The sequence below is a fragment of the Ranitomeya variabilis genome, chromosome 2 (assembly GCF_051348905.1).
Source record: "Ranitomeya variabilis isolate aRanVar5 chromosome 2, aRanVar5.hap1, whole genome shotgun sequence".
NCBI classification, from domain to species: domain Eukaryota; kingdom Metazoa; phylum Chordata; class Amphibia; order Anura; family Dendrobatidae; genus Ranitomeya; species Ranitomeya variabilis.
In genome coordinates this window covers 205,928,055-205,944,729 of record NC_135233.1, presented here as the reverse complement: position 1 = coordinate 205,944,729, position 16,675 = coordinate 205,928,055, and the positions used below count along the sequence as shown (strand labels likewise).

The 16,675-nt window shown below is 45.1% G+C and overlaps 2 protein-coding genes across 5 annotated transcripts in view; one reads left to right on the top strand and one right to left on the bottom strand.

Moving 5' to 3' along the window:
* Positions 1-1,982: 1,982 nt before the first annotated feature.
* NDUFA8 (NADH:ubiquinone oxidoreductase subunit A8) lies at positions 1,983-8,321 on the bottom strand. Its single transcript, XM_077283495.1, has 4 exons — positions 8,143-8,321; positions 6,969-7,132; positions 4,061-4,226; positions 1,983-2,210 (listed from the first exon to the last, which is right to left on the bottom strand). Exons 1-4 carry the CDS (start codon positions 8,191-8,193, stop codon positions 2,073-2,075), a joined length of 519 nt encoding a protein of 172 aa, XP_077139610.1. The 5' UTR covers positions 8,194-8,321; the 3' UTR covers positions 1,983-2,072.
* An 85-nt stretch (positions 8,322-8,406) lies between these two features.
* MORN5 (MORN repeat containing 5) overlaps positions 8,407-16,675 on the top strand; it is a 46,141-nt gene continuing 37,872 nt past the window's right edge. For 3 of the 4 annotated variants that reach the window (XM_077283491.1, XM_077283492.1, XM_077283493.1), the window contains exons 1-3: positions 8,417-8,555; positions 10,777-10,978; positions 16,053-16,200. In XM_077283491.1, the coding sequence (XP_077139606.1) occupies positions 8,549-8,555; positions 10,777-10,978; positions 16,053-16,200 (357 nt within the window). In that variant the 5' untranslated portion in view covers positions 8,417-8,548. Of the gene's footprint in view, positions 8,556-10,776; positions 10,979-16,052; positions 16,201-16,675 lie in introns of all 4 variants that reach the window. The other variant, XM_077283494.1, reaches the window with a different exon arrangement.

Genomic DNA, 16,675 nt, shown 5'->3' with positions numbered 1-16,675 from the left:
CCTTTTCGACCATTTAACTTTTTTTTTTTTAGAAGTATCTACTTAAGAGATCAAACGTCTACTAAATTTATCACACAAATTAAAATGACATCATGTTTAAGACGACGACAAGTTTCCCCACAGCGAGCAGAGCTCGGGAGCCGGCATCTGAAAGCACTTACCCCCCCAGAACCCAGATGTTTCGCTGTTCCCGCTGTCAGCGGCTTTATTGATGCATGAGGTTGGTCTAAAAGAACAGGGAACACCAAGTCAGAGCGATCCTGCCCTAATTGCTGCTCCCAGACTGCTGGACAATGATCCTCTGTCCCTAGGATATGTGGCAGTGTTATTCTCATTAATTCTCCGCCTGAGACGTCCTGTTTTTTATTATGTTTTTACAATCTACAATTTCATTCACAATCAATCTTGATTACTGAAGCTAATTTGGCGGCAACTAAATAGTTAAGGAAAAGAAAAAAAGGAACGGGTCATTAGAGCTGCCGTTAACTAGATCTCTGCTGTAAGAGAGGACGGCGGTAGAGAAAAAAAAATTAAATAAAAAGGTGAATAAAAGACTTATAAAAAGTCCGTCCGCCTCCTGACACTACTAGAAGGACGCTCAGGTCCGCACTTTTGGTGAGACGCAGAATTTTATGATTTCGGCTCTGTGCATCTGCACCATACAATGTCACCGACATGTGATTGCAATTCAGACATTCAGCAGTTTTGCATTCGCTTTTTTTTTTTTTTGTACAGTCTCGTCTCCATTTTTAATGGCTCAAAAGTAACTGTACAACTGATTAAAAACACGTTTTATGCTTTCATCCTCTAACGGTAAGCGGGCGGTGCAACAGTTAAAAAATAATTCCCATCTCCAAGATCCCATCTCATTATGTAGTCGCTGTAATAGTAATATTATCAAATATCTCCAATTAGAAATGTAGTATAGTTCTTCTGATTCTCTATGTTGCTTGCCCCCTGTGCAGGGCAATGCAGTAGCTTAGAGACCCACGTTTATGACTACTGGTCGTAACCATGGATACCTAAGCTACTGCAGTGCCCTGGACACGGGGCGAGCAACATGGAGAATCAGAAGAACTATACTACATTTCTAATTGGAGGTATTTTCTAATATTCTTATTATTATTATTACACCTACTACATATTGGGATAGGATCTTGGAGATGGGAATACCCCTTTAATTTAAAAAGGGCGGTCTGGTAATACCTGTGGATAGATGATAACTTACTGATTCATGGGGGTACAGGAAAATGTTATCCTGGACAGGGCACTTTTATCCCCATTACTTGCTGACTTCCGGAAAAAAGTTATAAGAAATAGTGATGAGCGAACTTGCTCAGAAAAGGTGTTATCTGAGCATGCTGTGGTGCTCACCGAGTGACTTCAGCGTGCTCGAAAAATATGTTCCAGTTCCCGCAGCTGCATGTCTCACGGCTGTTCAATGCCGCAACTCACGTGGGCATTGTCTGTTTCTTACGCAATTCCTGCATGTGTCAAACAATCGCGAGACATGCAGCCGCGGGGACTCGAGCATATTTTTCAAGGACGCCGAAGGAATGCATGTAGAGAAGTCAGAAAAAGAAGGTTCCTGAACCTTTAGTGCCGGCAGAATGCTGATGAAGGATGATTACTGCACACTGAAAAAGAGTGGAGGGCAAATTACAGAGCTTGAGAATCAGGACAGCTGCTGGACATAGACAGCTTTGTGTACCAAAAACAGGTTTAAGAAGCAGTCAGATGGTGCAAGGATCGTATCGCAATGCTCGGACTGGGCATCTGCTCACCCGACCCGAGTGTGACAGCGTGTATTTCTATGTATCTGTCACACGCAGGTCAGGGGAGCTGACGATCAGCCCGAGGATTGCAATGCTTTTTACACATAGAACGTGGAAGCAGATTGGCAGAAAATTGGGGAAATACGTTTTCTTAATTCCTTAAGATTTTTCTCTCCGCCTGACTTTACGATACACTGATACAGTAAGTGAGGTTTCAGCATTTTATTCTGTTCCCACAGAGACAATAAAACAGAAGCGGAGACATAAGACCAGAGCTGGATACGAGGACGCACACGTCTACCAGTTCCAGAAGAAGAGCCTGCTGCCATACTTGGATGGCTTCAATTCTCCCTCGACAGGAGGGTTCGGTTCTGGTCTTGGCCTTGATCGTAAGACATTTTCTGGGAGAGGTCGGTCCGTTTTCACTTTTGTTACCTGATGTGGAGGAAAAGAAATAAAAATAAGAAAGCTGAATATGAGCAGGCAATGTTTGGCTACTTCATTTTATTTTTAAATTTTGATAAAATTATCTATTGAAGACTTTCTTTGGAATAAGACTTTTTATACACCTCAGCAGAAAAACGCCACATGTCTAGCTGCAGCGTGAACCTTTATCGAGGATATGTCCGACATTGCCATACTATACCCTCATGCAGGAGTCATACAATGGACAATCTGTAGCGTGCTGTCCGTCTGTCTGTAGCGTGTCGTTCGTCAGTAGGGAGGTTATGATGTTGGAGGATAGGCAGCCCAATGATGGGGAGGAAGGTAAGCTCCCAAGCACAGCAGGCTTTCTGTAAAGTTGCCGACATCTGCTGCATCAGAAGCAGCAGCACAGCCAGTCATATCAAGAAGTAGCACAGACTCTACATCAGAGGTAAACAATAAGCAGAAGGCTGACAGCACTCACTAACTGGAGCGCCCGTCCACGTCCAGGGAACCATCCAGGACCGTAGAAATCTCAAGCAATAGAAGAACAGCGCTCCATCCAAGTGTGTAGTATAAAAAAGTAGTTTTATTAAGCCAAAAAACAGCAACGTTTCGGCCCCAAAGGCCTTTATCAAGCTACATCAGAGGTGTCAAACTGCATTCCTCGAGGGCCGCCAACAGGTCATGTTTTCAGGATTTCCTTGTATTGCACAGGTGATAATTTAATCACCTGCACAGAATGATTCCAGCACCTTGTGGAATGCTAAGGAAATCCTGAAAACATGACCTGTTGGCGGCCCTCGAGGAATGCAGTTTGACACCTCTGCTCTACATCAACATAACAACTGATAAGAGGAATGAAGCAGCTCAAACTAAATTGATACAAAAGACTATATGGTTTTCTCTCCAGTTACAGGAGGAAGATAGATTCTGGAGAACAAACAGCTTCTCCAACTAAAACTTAAAATGGACGGTTTCATGACCAACATGATTAATCCTATCCCTGGCACATCCACGCCCGTCCCATCTACTGCCACTTTGCTGAGCCTAGGAGACTGACTATTCGGTAGCCCTGCTATGTTGTCCTAGTATATACTTCTGTGCTTTGTCCTGATTTTCCCGTTCCCGTTGTCTTCCTGCTTGCGTTATGATTTTGTTCCCGACATTACCTCCTGGTTCTGACCCGGCTGCCCAAATATCCTTCTTGTCAGCTTGCACCACCGAACAGCATCTAAATACGTGGTCCAGCCAGGGAACCCCTGTGTAAGTCCACATCCCTGTACAGGTGTTACAGGGTGAAGGTCAGGGCAGAATGAAGTAGCTGGAGCCAAGCCTGTTTGTGGTAGCCATTTTGGAGCTGCCAGCGCCCGCGTGCCAATGACCGACACCAAAATACTACTGATTAACAACAACTTCAGAGATTCCGGCTATCTGCTCACCTAGTCTCCATCACTTCTTTATGGTTCAGCTAGCCAGTGGTGCTTGTTGTACTGGCTGCGAAAACACAGTTGAACCTCATGACCCCCACTGTGCAGCACTTCCAGCCCTGCCACTAGCGTGTCCTCATTTCTGGACATGAGCATTAGCCTGAAGCTGTCCTGTATGTGTGGAGTCAGCAATGGTGTTCTGCAGCTCCCACACTCGGCACTGTCCTCGACCCAGCACCAACATCAGTCGTCCTGCATGTGATGGAGACATTGCCCAGCTCATATATAAACATATAGCTCTGTCAGAGATGAGACTCATTGATCATTTGCTACCAACCTACAAAAGTTGGTCCCAATATAACCCCCTTTAATGTAATGAGGAACACTGAGGAGCGCACATTATTTACATACAGCCCCCAAGGGTCCTACCTTAGATAATTCTCCCAGATCTGGTCTCACCCAACCGAGTTTGTCAAGGACACAGTTATCAAATGCCAGCTGCTGCTTACGGCAGCGACGGAGCTCCAATAAGCCAGTGTAGTCCAAACACGTCCAATATTCAGTAAAGGGCTCGGCACAATGAGTCTTAATTTTCCTAAAAATAAATAAATAATGATTAATGGCTACATAAGACCAAGAAAGATTAGTGGTAAATGGGTTCTCACCTACTCGGGCAACCCCTTTTTAAATATTTATATCTTTGACTGCGGAATACAGTAACAGATACTCGCCTCCCACCCCGCTGCCGCTCCAGCGATGTCGGTGTCAGGTCTCGCGTGGCACAGTTATGCCCCGTGAACACTGCAGACAATCAGTGATCACTAATGAGCTGCTTCACTCACACTTCTTCTGGATGAATCTCAGAGATCAGTGTTATCTACAGCCCGGTACTCGCCCTTTAAATGATATTCACAAGCCAAGATTGGATTTTATTAGCATACAGTGGCACGTAAAAGTTTGGGCACACCTGACCAAAATTAGTTATTGTGAACAGTTAAGCAAGTTGATGGGCATCCTGCATGGTTAGTACCTAGTAGTAGCGCCCCCTTCTGCAAGTATCACAGCTTGTAAATGATTTTTGTAGCCAGCCAAGTATCTTTCAATAATTGTTCGAGAGATTTTCATCCATTCTTCCTAGGAAAATTCTTCCCGTTCTGTGAGATTCCTGGGCCGTCTTCCATCCTTTGCTATTTTGAGGTCTAGCCACAGATTTTCAATTATGTTCAGATCAGGGGACTGTGAGGGCCATTGTAAAACCTTCAGCTTGCGCCTTTTGAGGTCGTATATTGTGGATTTTGACGTGTGTTTAGGATCATTATCCATTTGTAGAAGCCATTCTCTTTTCACCTTCAGCTTTTTTACAGATGGTGTTATGTTTGCATGAAGAATTTGTTGAAATTTCATTGAATACATTCTTCTTTTTATCCGTGAAATGTTCCCCGAGCCATTGGCTGCAACACAACCACAGAGCATGATTGATCCACCTCCATGCTTAATGGTTGGTGAGATGTTCGTCTCCTGAAATTCTGTGCCTTTTTTCTCCACACATACCTTTGATCAATGTGGCCATTAGAGTTCTATTTTAATCTCATTGGTCCAAAGTACTTGTCTCCAAAATGCATCAGGTTTGTTAAGATGTTCTTTTGCATACTTCTCATGCTGAATTTTATAGTGATGATGGAGAGGTTTTCTTCTGAGGACTCTTCCATGAAGGCCATATTTGTGCAGGTGTCTCTGAACAGTGGATCAATGTACCACAACTCCAGAGTCTGCTAAATCTTTCTGAAGGTCTTTTGCAGTCAAGGGGGGTTCTGATGTGCCTCTCTAGCAATCCTATGTGCAGCTCTCACTGAAATTTTGCTTGGTCTTCCAGACCTTGTCTTGACCTCCACTGTTCCTGTTAGCTGCCATTACTCAATTACATTTCAAACTGAGGAAAGGCAACTTGAAAACACTGTGCCATCTTCTTATAGCCTTGTCCTGCTTTGTGGACCTACATTTTCATTTTCAGAGCGCTAGGCAGCTGCTTAGAAGAACCCATGGCTGCTGTTTTTTTTGGCACAAGCTTAGAGGAGGCTGAGTTTTTATAAAGCTTGGAAAATTTGCACCACCTGGCCTAAAAGGATAATTAAGGTCTGAAATATTAGTCAAAATTATCAAAGCGCTCAAATCTCCAAGGGTGTCCAAACTTTTGCATCAACTCTTTCCTTTTTGTAATTTTTAAAATGCAAAAGATGAAAATATATATATTTTTGTGCCTAAAATACAAAAGAAATGTGTCATCTATAACTTTAGCCCTTTTAGAGATCATTTCATCTTCAACTTGCTTAACTGTTCACAATAACAGTAATTTTTACCAGGGGTGCCCAAACTTTACCTGCCACTATAAGCCCCGGCATTTTTTCCCTGTTAATGATGAAACAGAGTTTCGGGTTTTTTTTAGTACATGAGGGTTTTAAAGCAATACTTCTTATTCTTGTTGGGTACTGAATCCATGTTTCTGTATTTTTTTTCTGTGATAAAAGTTACACTATTATAAAAAAAAAAAAAAAAAATACAGCCAAACGTTTTTGTTTCAATAGCACATCTACTACTAAAATGTGTTGGCCAGTGGTGGGGGGTTTATTTTCATGTTTTTACTTTATTTGACAGATTATATACCCCACAAGGTCCTTATATAGTTTTTTCTCTTTTTCAGGGGAGGGGTGGTGGATGATCTTAACAGCACAATAACTTTTAGTGCTCCAGTTACAATGGAGTCCCCCCGAGATGGACAATAGGTTTCCTAAAAATCAGCCTCTTCCCAGACGTTGTGACCCTCTGATTGTTGAGACTGGAGCATTGAAGGGAATCTGTCAGCAAAAAATGACTGTTCAAACCAAGACAGACTCTCTGTGCACCCTTGGCAATGTCAAACTGTTCAGTTCACCTTCCCGCCATCTATTTTAATCATATAAAGTTGAAGCGGTCAACCACCATTAAGGGTGGAGATAGATGAAAAACAAGTAGGAGGAAGGTGCAGAGGATTGTGCATGGTTTGAACAGTCTTTTGGTGCTTATATCACTCATCTCCATGGGGTCACATGCGGACCACCCCAACATTTAAAGACACAGGGCGCTCGACAAGCGGCTAAACAATACAATTTAAAAGGTTTTATCTAATTAACACCATGAAAAATATACTAGTTTTCATTCTGGATGCAAGAAGAACAGACACAATAAGTTGTCAGCTTTGCTGTGTAGACTGGGGCAATCTCGGCACTATTGGGAAAAACATAGCAGCTCTGAATAAGTAGATAAAGCAGGATTATGACATCGTGCGCACAAACACCGTTACCTGAAAACATCCAGGGCGCACTCATTTACTCTTCTGCCTTCATTCAGACACTTTCTTGGGTCTTTCTCTTCCCAGCGACACAGCATGAACTCTTTATTAGTCTTGTCACATTGGGACCCATAGTGATGGGCTGCAGCCTTCAGCACGGCGGAGCTGACATTGACCTAAATTGTTCCGGAAAAGAATAATCAATTATCTCCTAGGAAAATGATTTCCCCACATAGATAATAATCCTGCTTATAGAGGCAGCATATTGCAGTACGTGACTGGTGCGGGTGTATGAAGCAGGATCGGAAACACTACAGACGATACCTGCTTCTAACAGGATCGGTCGGAGTTTGCGCTGTTCGCGGCGTATTAACTACTTAAATGCCAGTGTCAGTCTCCCGACGGCGGATTGTGTCATGCTGACAGCCTTACTTACCCTCCCCAGGTCCAGCACTGTCTCTCTGGGGCTTTGGTCTTTATTGATTGACTGTCACCAAAATCAGCGGCTTATGCCATCCGCGGATGAGCTCAGTGATTGGCTGCAGCGCTGTCGATGTGACATGTCCTCTTCAATCACTGAGTTCAGTCGCTATAGAATGCAAGATCCAGGGGCCGCGCATCAACGGCGCTGCAGCCAATCACTGAGCTCAGTCGCTACAGACGGCATGAGGTGGGAAACTCAGTGATTGGCTGCAGCGCTGTAGACGTGATTTCATCATTGCAGTCAGTCGCTGTAGATGGCATTATCCTTACTGATTGGCTGCAGCGTTGTGGATGTGACTCTTCTGCTGCAGCCAATCATCTATTCCCAGAGCAGTGAGGAGGCAGCGGGGGGCGAGTACAGCTCAGCTGGGGTCTGCACCCCTGACCTCAGCCCATTGCGGAGAGATAATCCTGGATATACACGTCCACACTCCAATGTGCAGTACCAGACCCAGCCTGCGGTCCGGAGTGGCGCTTCTGCAGGCCATGTATGAGGGGATGCCCTTTATCTCTATGGGGACAGTCCCAGCAGCCCCCATAGTCTGAGCATCAGGTGTGGCACACAGGGGTCTCCAGCATTCCCCAGTGTGCTGTGTGCAGGGCGCCTGGTGACACTGCCCGGTGTCAGCCACACATGCAGCACTACTAGTCCCAGCTCTGCGCTATATCAGTGCACACACAGGCTCCACACAGACATAGCTACCTCCTTCACTGACAGCTCATCGTGCGTGGGTAATTCCACGGTCCCGGGCATGGCTCCGTCCGTCCCGGGAAGGTCAGCCTACTGCGCATGCGCGATTACTCTTTCTCGTGACCTCGTCGCATACAAATGACGTCATTGCGTCCTTAAGTTGCTAGAAAGATAAGGTGACTTCCCCGGATACACGGCGGGTGCCTTCTATTTCAGTCACGTCTCCTACACAGGAGGCTGCTCCGGGCGGGAGAGCGCTGTCACACACCGGCAAGGCGGAAATTACAGCTGCTAGTGTAAAGCCATCTATCATTGGGCTGCTGTCGTCATGTGATTCCCGGTCACCATGGTGACGCTTCATATACTGCAGTCCTAGTGATGGAGTACACGGGCAGCCAGTACACAGGGGAGCGCCGGCATGGAAGGTACGGGGGGCAGCCAATCACATCTCAGCTTTCATTGTCCGAGACGCTTTAAATATGAAAGCAGAAACCTGATAGGCTGCCATGTTCAGTTTTTTTCCCTAGTTTTTCCCCTGCTTGCCCTAGACTGTCCCTTTAAGCGTGACCTAGACTGTCCCTTTAAGCTTGCCTTATAAGGGCAGTTCCACTGTTTCCAGGCATCCTGCTAATCCGCGTCATGCTCCCTCCGTGCTCCTCTGCGCCACGCTCCCTCCGTGCTCCTCTGCGCCACGCTCCCTCCGTGCTCCTCTGCGCCACGCTCCCTCCGTGCTCCTCTGCGCCACGCTCCCTCCGTGCTCCTCTGCGCCACGCTCCCTCCGTGCTCCTCTGCGCCACGCTCCCTCCGTGCTCCTCTGCGCCACGCTCCCTCCGTGCTCCTCTACGCTATTCTCCCCCATGCTCCTCTGCGCCACGCTCCCTCCATGCTCCTCTGCGCCACGCTCCCTCCATGCTCCTCTGCGCCACGCTCCCTCCATGCTCCTCTGCGCCACGCTCCCTCCTTGCTCCTCTACGCTATTCTCCCCCATGCTCCTCTGCGCCACGCTCCCTCTGTGCTCCTCTGCGCCACGCTCCCTCCGTGCTCCTCTGCGCCACGCTCCCTCCGTGCTCCTCTGCGCCACGCTCCCTCCTTGCTCCTCTACGCTATTCTCCCCCATTCTCCTCTGCGCCACGCTCCCTCCGTGCTCCTCTACGCTATGCTCCCCCCATTCTCCCTACACGCTGAATTGATAGGGCAGCTGCAGAGCAGCACTTACCAAGTGCGTTCCTTGCCTAGAAAGCTGGCAACAGCTGATGGACTGCAGCGATGGCCAGTAACGTAGCAGACGTGCAGTAAACAATCAAATAAAAATCCCTTTGCTCTTGAGAATGGAGAGGATATACAATGGGGGAAATAAGTCTTTGATCCCTTGCTGATTTTGTAAGTTTGCCCACTGACAAAGACATGAACAGTCTATAATTTTAAGGGAAGGTTAATTTTAACATTTATAGATAGAATATCAAAAATAAAATCCAGAAAAATCACATTGTATAAATTATATAAATTTATTAGCATTTTGCAGTGAGAAAAAGGTATTTGATCTTCTACCAACCATTAAGAGTTCTGTCTCCTACAGACCAGTTAGGTGCTCCTAATCAACTCGTTACCTGCATAAGGTCATGGAGTGGCCTAGCCAGCCTACAAACCTTAATCCCATAGAAAACTTATGGAGGGAGTTGAAGCTCCGAGTTACCAAGCGACAGCCTCAAAATCTTAATGATTTAGAGATGATCAGCAAAGAGGAGTGGAGCAAAATCCCTCCTGACATTTGCGCAACACTCATCATCAACTACACAAAACCTCTGACTGCTGTGCTTGCCAACAAGGGTTTTGCCACCCAGTAATTAGTCTTGTTTGCCAGAGAGATCAAATACTTATTTCTCACTGCAAAATGCAAATACATTTATATAATTTATACAATGTGATTTTCTGGATTTTATTTTGATATTCTCACCCTCAATGTTAAAATTATCCTACCCTTAAAATTATAGACTGTTCATGTCTTTGTCAGTGGGCAAACTTACAAAATCAGCAAGGGATCAAATACTTATTTCCCCCACTTGAGAAAGGCTACAGCGCCGAAACGCGCGTCGGGGGGACGCTCCTGGACAGTACTTGGCCGTATATACGGGTAATATGTTATTCTAATATGTGATGTTTCTTACCTATTTATTTCCTCCTGTATGGGGCTAATATTAAATCAGGCTGTATGGTATTGGTGCAATATATATATATTTAATAGTGTTATTTTCTTTGCCTGTCACATCATTGTATGTCCTGCAGAGCGTCCATTTCTGGCATGTGCTAGTAGGTGTATCTCCTCCTTTTCCTGGTTTTCATCTGTACCTGTGTTCCCTAATAAAATATTTATTATACTTAGTTAACTATTTTGGAGTCCTTTAGTCGTGTTGTTTTCTTGTTTTGGTACTGTTTTTGCGACTGGTCTCAGTCTTAGGTCCATAGCCATAATCGTCACAGCATCAATATGATTGCACTTATAGTTTAAAAACATTCTGTGATGTTTCTGTTCATGAAGTGTGTTGACTGTATAATGAGGGGTACACTGCAAAGTCGCTTGTGTTTTTTTTTTTTTTTTTTTTATACCAACACTTTGCAACTTTAGCCATTTCTGTTTTCTTCTTCCAGTCATCATGCCAGGCAATCCCATCCCCAGGACTGAGGGGATTCATACCGCTGGCGCTAGGTCCAAGGCCCCCATGCATAGTGATGTCATCAATGCCACTGTCAGGACGAACTCCCAATCCAATATATATGGGGCCTCGCCTGACACAAATCATGTTGGGTCAGAGACGGATCAATCAGTTGTTTCTATGAAACCCTTTCCTCCGTGAGTACACGTGCATGCTCAATCAAACTGAGCATGCATATCTATGGGGGTTGGGAGAGAAAACTATCAGCTTAAAGAAAGTTTTCCCTGACTGCTTTGCTTTTACTCAAAGTCTCCCAGGACAGTCCAGGAATAATTCCTCTTTACATATCCCTTAAAATATACCTGTGCTTCCTATGTTTTCAGCTATTGGCTGGGAGCCATCGTGCAGGTGTACTACTTATGCTAAATGCCTCTAAGCAACAATGTACGTGCTGCCCCTTTAAGAACAGGGAATTGTGGGCTTGCACCTACTAGGCGTGCCACCAGACTGCGGCGCACACAAAGGAAGCAGGAGAACGCTGGGGACCACACCACGGGGCTTGGCCGATGAGTACGTCGGTGTCCATGCATGGAGGGGGCAGGTGACAACATGCAGGGGCATCTGCAGCAGCGTTTCATTAGGTCAGTTTCAGAACAGAGGGCACGTGTAGGGTGATAGACAGATGAGGGAGGAAATGTAGGGTGGTGCAGAACTGTGGAGATCTTTGTGGGTGAGCGAGATGATATTATATTCTGTAGTGCATGGGTAACCAGTGTAATGACTGGCTGAGGGTGGAGGCATCGGTGTAGCTGCTGGACACAAATACAACTCTAGCTGCCGCATTCTGGACGGATTGTTGAGGAGAACGTTTGGTTAGAGGGAGAACGATCAGAAGAGAGTTGCAGTAGTCCAGACGAGAATGAATAAGAAATACAGAGATTTAGCAGTTTCACAGGTGACGAAAGGTCGGATTCTGGAGATGTTTTTAAGATGCAGGTGACAAGGGCGAGTGAGTGATCAGATGTAGGGAGTAAAGGAAAGTTCTGTGTCACATATGACCCCAAGACAGTGGGCGAGCTGCTGGGGAGTTATGGTTGAACCCTCCAGGGTAATTTCAGTGTCGGGTAGAGTGAGGTTAGTAGAAGGATGAAACACAAGAAGTTTAGTTTTGGAGAGATTCAGTGTCAGATAAAGGGAGGACATTAAGTTAGAGACAGCAGACAGACAATCTTTGGTATTTTGTATTCGGCTGGGGCTGATGTCAGGAGATAATGTGTATAAGTGGGTGTTGTCAGCATAGAGATGGTGCTGGAACCCAAATCTACTGATTGTTTGACTAATAGGGGTGGTGTATAGAAAGAGGGGGGGGCTTAGGACTGAGCCCTGAGGAACCCCGGATAGTAAGGGGACGAGGAGAGGAGAAAGAGAGTCGGGAAAGGATACAGTGAAGGAGAGGTAGGAGGAGAACCAGGAGAGAACGGTGTCCTTGAGGCCGATGGAGCAGAGCATAGTGAGGAAGAGCTGGTGATCCACAGTGTCAAAAAGCAACAGAGAGATCCAGGAGAATCAGCAGGGAGCAGTGACCATTGGATTTAGCTGTTAGTAAATCATTAGAGACTTTAGTGAGGGCAGTTTCAGTAGAGTGTAAAGATCGGAAACCAGATTGTAGAGGGTGAAGAAGAGAGTTATCTGAGAGATAGCGGATAAGACGGGAGTGGACCAAGCGTTCCAGTTTAGATATGGGAAAATTAGAGATGGGTCTGTAGTTAGCAGAACAGTTTTGTTTTCTTTAAGTAAAGGGGTTATGATGGCGTGTTTGAAAGAAAACGGAATAATACCTGAAGAAGGAGAGGTTAAATATTTTAGTTAGGCAAGTGATGGCAACCAGTGAGAGACTGCTGGAGATGTGAGGGAATAGGGTCACGGTAGTAGGCAGAGAGGAAGCAAGGGGCCGGCTAACTTTTTCTGTAACTGGCTCAAACATGGCAAGTGAGCTTGAAGTGCGGCATGTAAGGGGATCCAGGTACTGAGGAGATCGGGCAGAAATGTCCTGATGGATATGGTTGATTTTTTTTTCAAGGAAATGAGTGGCCAGATCCTCACCACTGAGGTTGTGTCACGCTGTGAAGGTCTTCAGTAAGGAAGAGGGGCCTCAAATTGTCTCTGGAGCTGGGAAAAACTATCCATGCCCGTGGGTACTCTTAAAGTTAGAGAGGCCAGGGTCAACAGCAAACTACAGAACACCACAACTCCAAACTTGAACTACTTAGCTTCAGAACACTGCACAGGAAGACAAATATCCAATAGCAACGACGGTCTCCTATAGGGCTGTGGAGTCGGAGCCCATTTTGGCGGAGTCGGTGTCATGGAAATTGAGGAGTAGGAGGTTTGGCTTACTGACTCCACAGCCCTGGTCTCCTATTCAGCACAGCTCCTAGGAGCAAGGAAGCAGCGCTTTCACCGGCAGGACAGAGAGGGTCTGGCTAGGTTTTATAGGGAGAGGTAATGACCAGATTAGAAGCAGCTGAAATTTAGCTGCAAGTTTCTGACCAGCATAAAAGGGTCATTAACCTCTTCAGCACCCAAGGAAGCCATATTAATTTAATGTGGTATCCAAACACACAGGCTAAATGGAAGATTTACATTTCACAATATGCAGTGATATTCTACCCCCAGATCTCCCAGGTCGGCGTGACACACTCCTGACAGGTTGGTAATGGGGCCTGTGCTTTAGGGCTTAGCAGGGAGTGTAAGGTTTCAAAAAGTCATTTTGGATTGTTAGCTAGTGAAGTGAAGTAGGAATGTTAGGCCAGATGAAGTTTTAAGCATGAACTTATAGTGGATGAAATCCTCTGCTGAAAGCAATTTTTCTCCACTGACGCTCAGCGCACCATGAGCAATGCTGAAGAAAGCATGTTTGCATCATGTGCCAGGGCTGCCGTTGTCTGTGTCGGGTCTTTCTCCGTGTAGCAGGTGCTGCTTCATCCAGGGCGATCTGCAATGTACAGTGCCTTGCGAAAGTATTCGGCACCCTTGAACTTTTCAACCTTTTCCCACATATCCTGCTTCAAACATAAAGATACCAAATGTAAATTTTTGATGAAGAATCAACAACAAGTGGAACACAATTGTGAAGTTGAACAAAATTTATTGGTTATTTAAAATTTTTGTGGAAAATCAAAAACTTTCAGTGCAGCAAACTCACTCCAGAAGTTCCTTGTGGATCTCTGAATGATCCAATGTTGTCCTAAATGCCTAATGATGATAAATATAATCCACCTGTGTGTAATTTAGTCTCCGTATAAATGCACCTGCTCTGTGATAGTCTCAGGGTTCTGCTTGAAGAACAGAGAGCATCATGAAGACCAAGGAACACAACAGGCAGGTCCGTGATACTGTTGTGGAGAAGTTTAAAGCCGGATTTGGATACAAAATGATTTCCAAAACTTTAAACATCCCAAGGAGCACTGTGCAAGCGATCATATTGAAATGGAAGGAGTATCATACCACTACAAATCTACCAAGACCCGGCCGTCCCTCTAAACTTTCATCTCAAACAAGGAGAAGACTGATCAGAGATGCAGCCAAGAGGCCCATGATCGTTCTGGATGAACTGCAGAGATCTACAGCTGAGGTGGCACAGTCTGTCCATAGGACAACAATCAGTTGTACACTGCACAACTCTGGCCTTTATGGAAGAGTTGCCAGAAGAAAGCCATTTCTCAAAGATATCCATAAAAAGTGTTGTTTAAAGTTTGCAACAAGCCACCTGGGAGACACACCAAACATGTGGAAGAAGGTGCTCTGGTCAGATGAAACCAAAATCAAACTTTTTGGCAACAATTCCAAACGATATGTTTGGCGTAAAGGCAACACAGCTCATAACCCTGAACACACCATCCCCACTGTCAAACACGGTGGTGGCAGCATCATGGTTTGGGCTTTTCTTCAGCAGGGATAGGGAAGATGGTTAAAATTGATGGGAAGATGGATGGAGCCAAATACAGGACCATTCTTGAAGAAAACCTGTTGGAGTCTGAAAAAGACCTGAGACTGGGACGGAGATTTGTCTTCCAACAAGACAGTGATCCCAAACATAAAGCAAAATCTACAATGGAATGGTTCACAAATAAACGTATCCAGGTGTTAGTATGGCCAAGTCAGAGTCAAATCCTCAATCCAATAGAGAATCTGTGGAAAGAGCTGAAAACTGCTGTTCACAAACGATCTCCATCAAACCTCACTGAGCTCGAGCTGTTTGCCAAGGAAGAATGGGCAAGAATTTCAGTCTCTCGATGTACAAAACTGATAGAGACATACCCCAAGCGACTTGTAATCGCAGCAAAAGGTGGCGCAACAATGTATTACGTTAAAGGGGCCGAATAATATTGCACGCCCCACTTTTCAGTTTTTGATTTTCCACAAAAATTTAAAATAACCAATAAATTTCGTTCAACTTCACAATTGTGTTCCACTTGTTGTTGATTCTTCACCAAAAATTAACATTTGGTATCTTTATGTTTGAAGCATGATATGTGGGAAAAGGTTGAAAAGTTCAAGGGGGCCGAATACTTTCGCAAGGCACTGTAGGCAAGGAAGAGGCTAAGGGTCAGCATAAGACCCTTTGGAAGCGAGGTAAAAAAGAGATCACAATAAGGGTGAATGCAAATGGCGCCAAGTAGAAGACATAGTTGTAGGATATACCTATGTTCCTATAACGTAGCATGCCATAAGAAAAAGCACCAGCTTACCCATGGTAGGTCCAGACCACTACAGCCTTCCTTGCTTCCTCTGATGCGCTTTTCGCCTGCTTGCTTTATCAAATGGGAGTGAGTAGCCAGCTGCTTTAGCAATGACCTTTTGTGGCTTCCCCTCCTTGTGGAGTGTGTCACTGACTGCCTTCTGGACATCTGCCAGGTCAGCAGTCTTCCCCATGATTGTGAAGCCTACTGAAACAGACTAAGGGACCTTTATAAACACTTAGGAGCCTTTACAGGTGTTTTTTGTTAATTATTCTAATTTACTGAGATAATGACTTTTGGGTTTTCATTGGCTGTAAGCCGTAATCATCAACTTTAACAGAAATAAACACTAGAAATAGATCACTCTGTGTGTAATGACTCTAGAATATAGGAGTTTCACTTTTTGTATTGAAGAACTGAAATAAATTAGCTTTGATGATATTCTAGTTTAGTGAGAAGCACTTGTATATAGTAGTCCAAATAAATGGAACCTGTTGTAATAAAATGCCTCTGATATTATTTCTTGCAGACTGGAGGGTAAAGGAGAATATATCCTCCCTACAGAAACCCGCTATGAGGGGGAGATGAAGGACGGCATGTTTCACGGGCAAGGAACGCTCTACTTTCCAAATGGGAGTAAATATGAGGCGCAGTGGGATTCTGGTATTGCATTAGAGGTAAAATAATGGAATTATAGCGCCATTTATTCCATGGCGCTTTACATGTGAGGAAGGGTATACATAAAAACAAGTACAATAATCTTACACAATACAAGTCACGACTGGTACAGGAGGAGAGAGGACCCTGCCCGCGAGGGCTCACAATCTACAAGGGATGGGTGAGAATACAGTAGGTGAGGATAGAGCTGGTCATGCAGCGGTTTGGTGGATCGGTGGTTACTGCAGGTTGTAGGCTTGTCGGAAGAGGTGGGTCTTCAGGCTCTTTTAGAAGGTTTCGATGGTAGGTGAGAGTCTGATATGTTGTGGTAGAGAGTTCCAGAGTAGGGGTGATGTGCGGTAGAAATCTTGTATGTGATTGTAGGAAGAGGAGATAAGAGGGGAGTAGAGAAGGAGATCTTGTGAGGATCGGAGGTTGCGTGTAGGTAAGTACCGGCAGACGAGGTCACAGATGTATGGAGGAGACAGGTTGTGG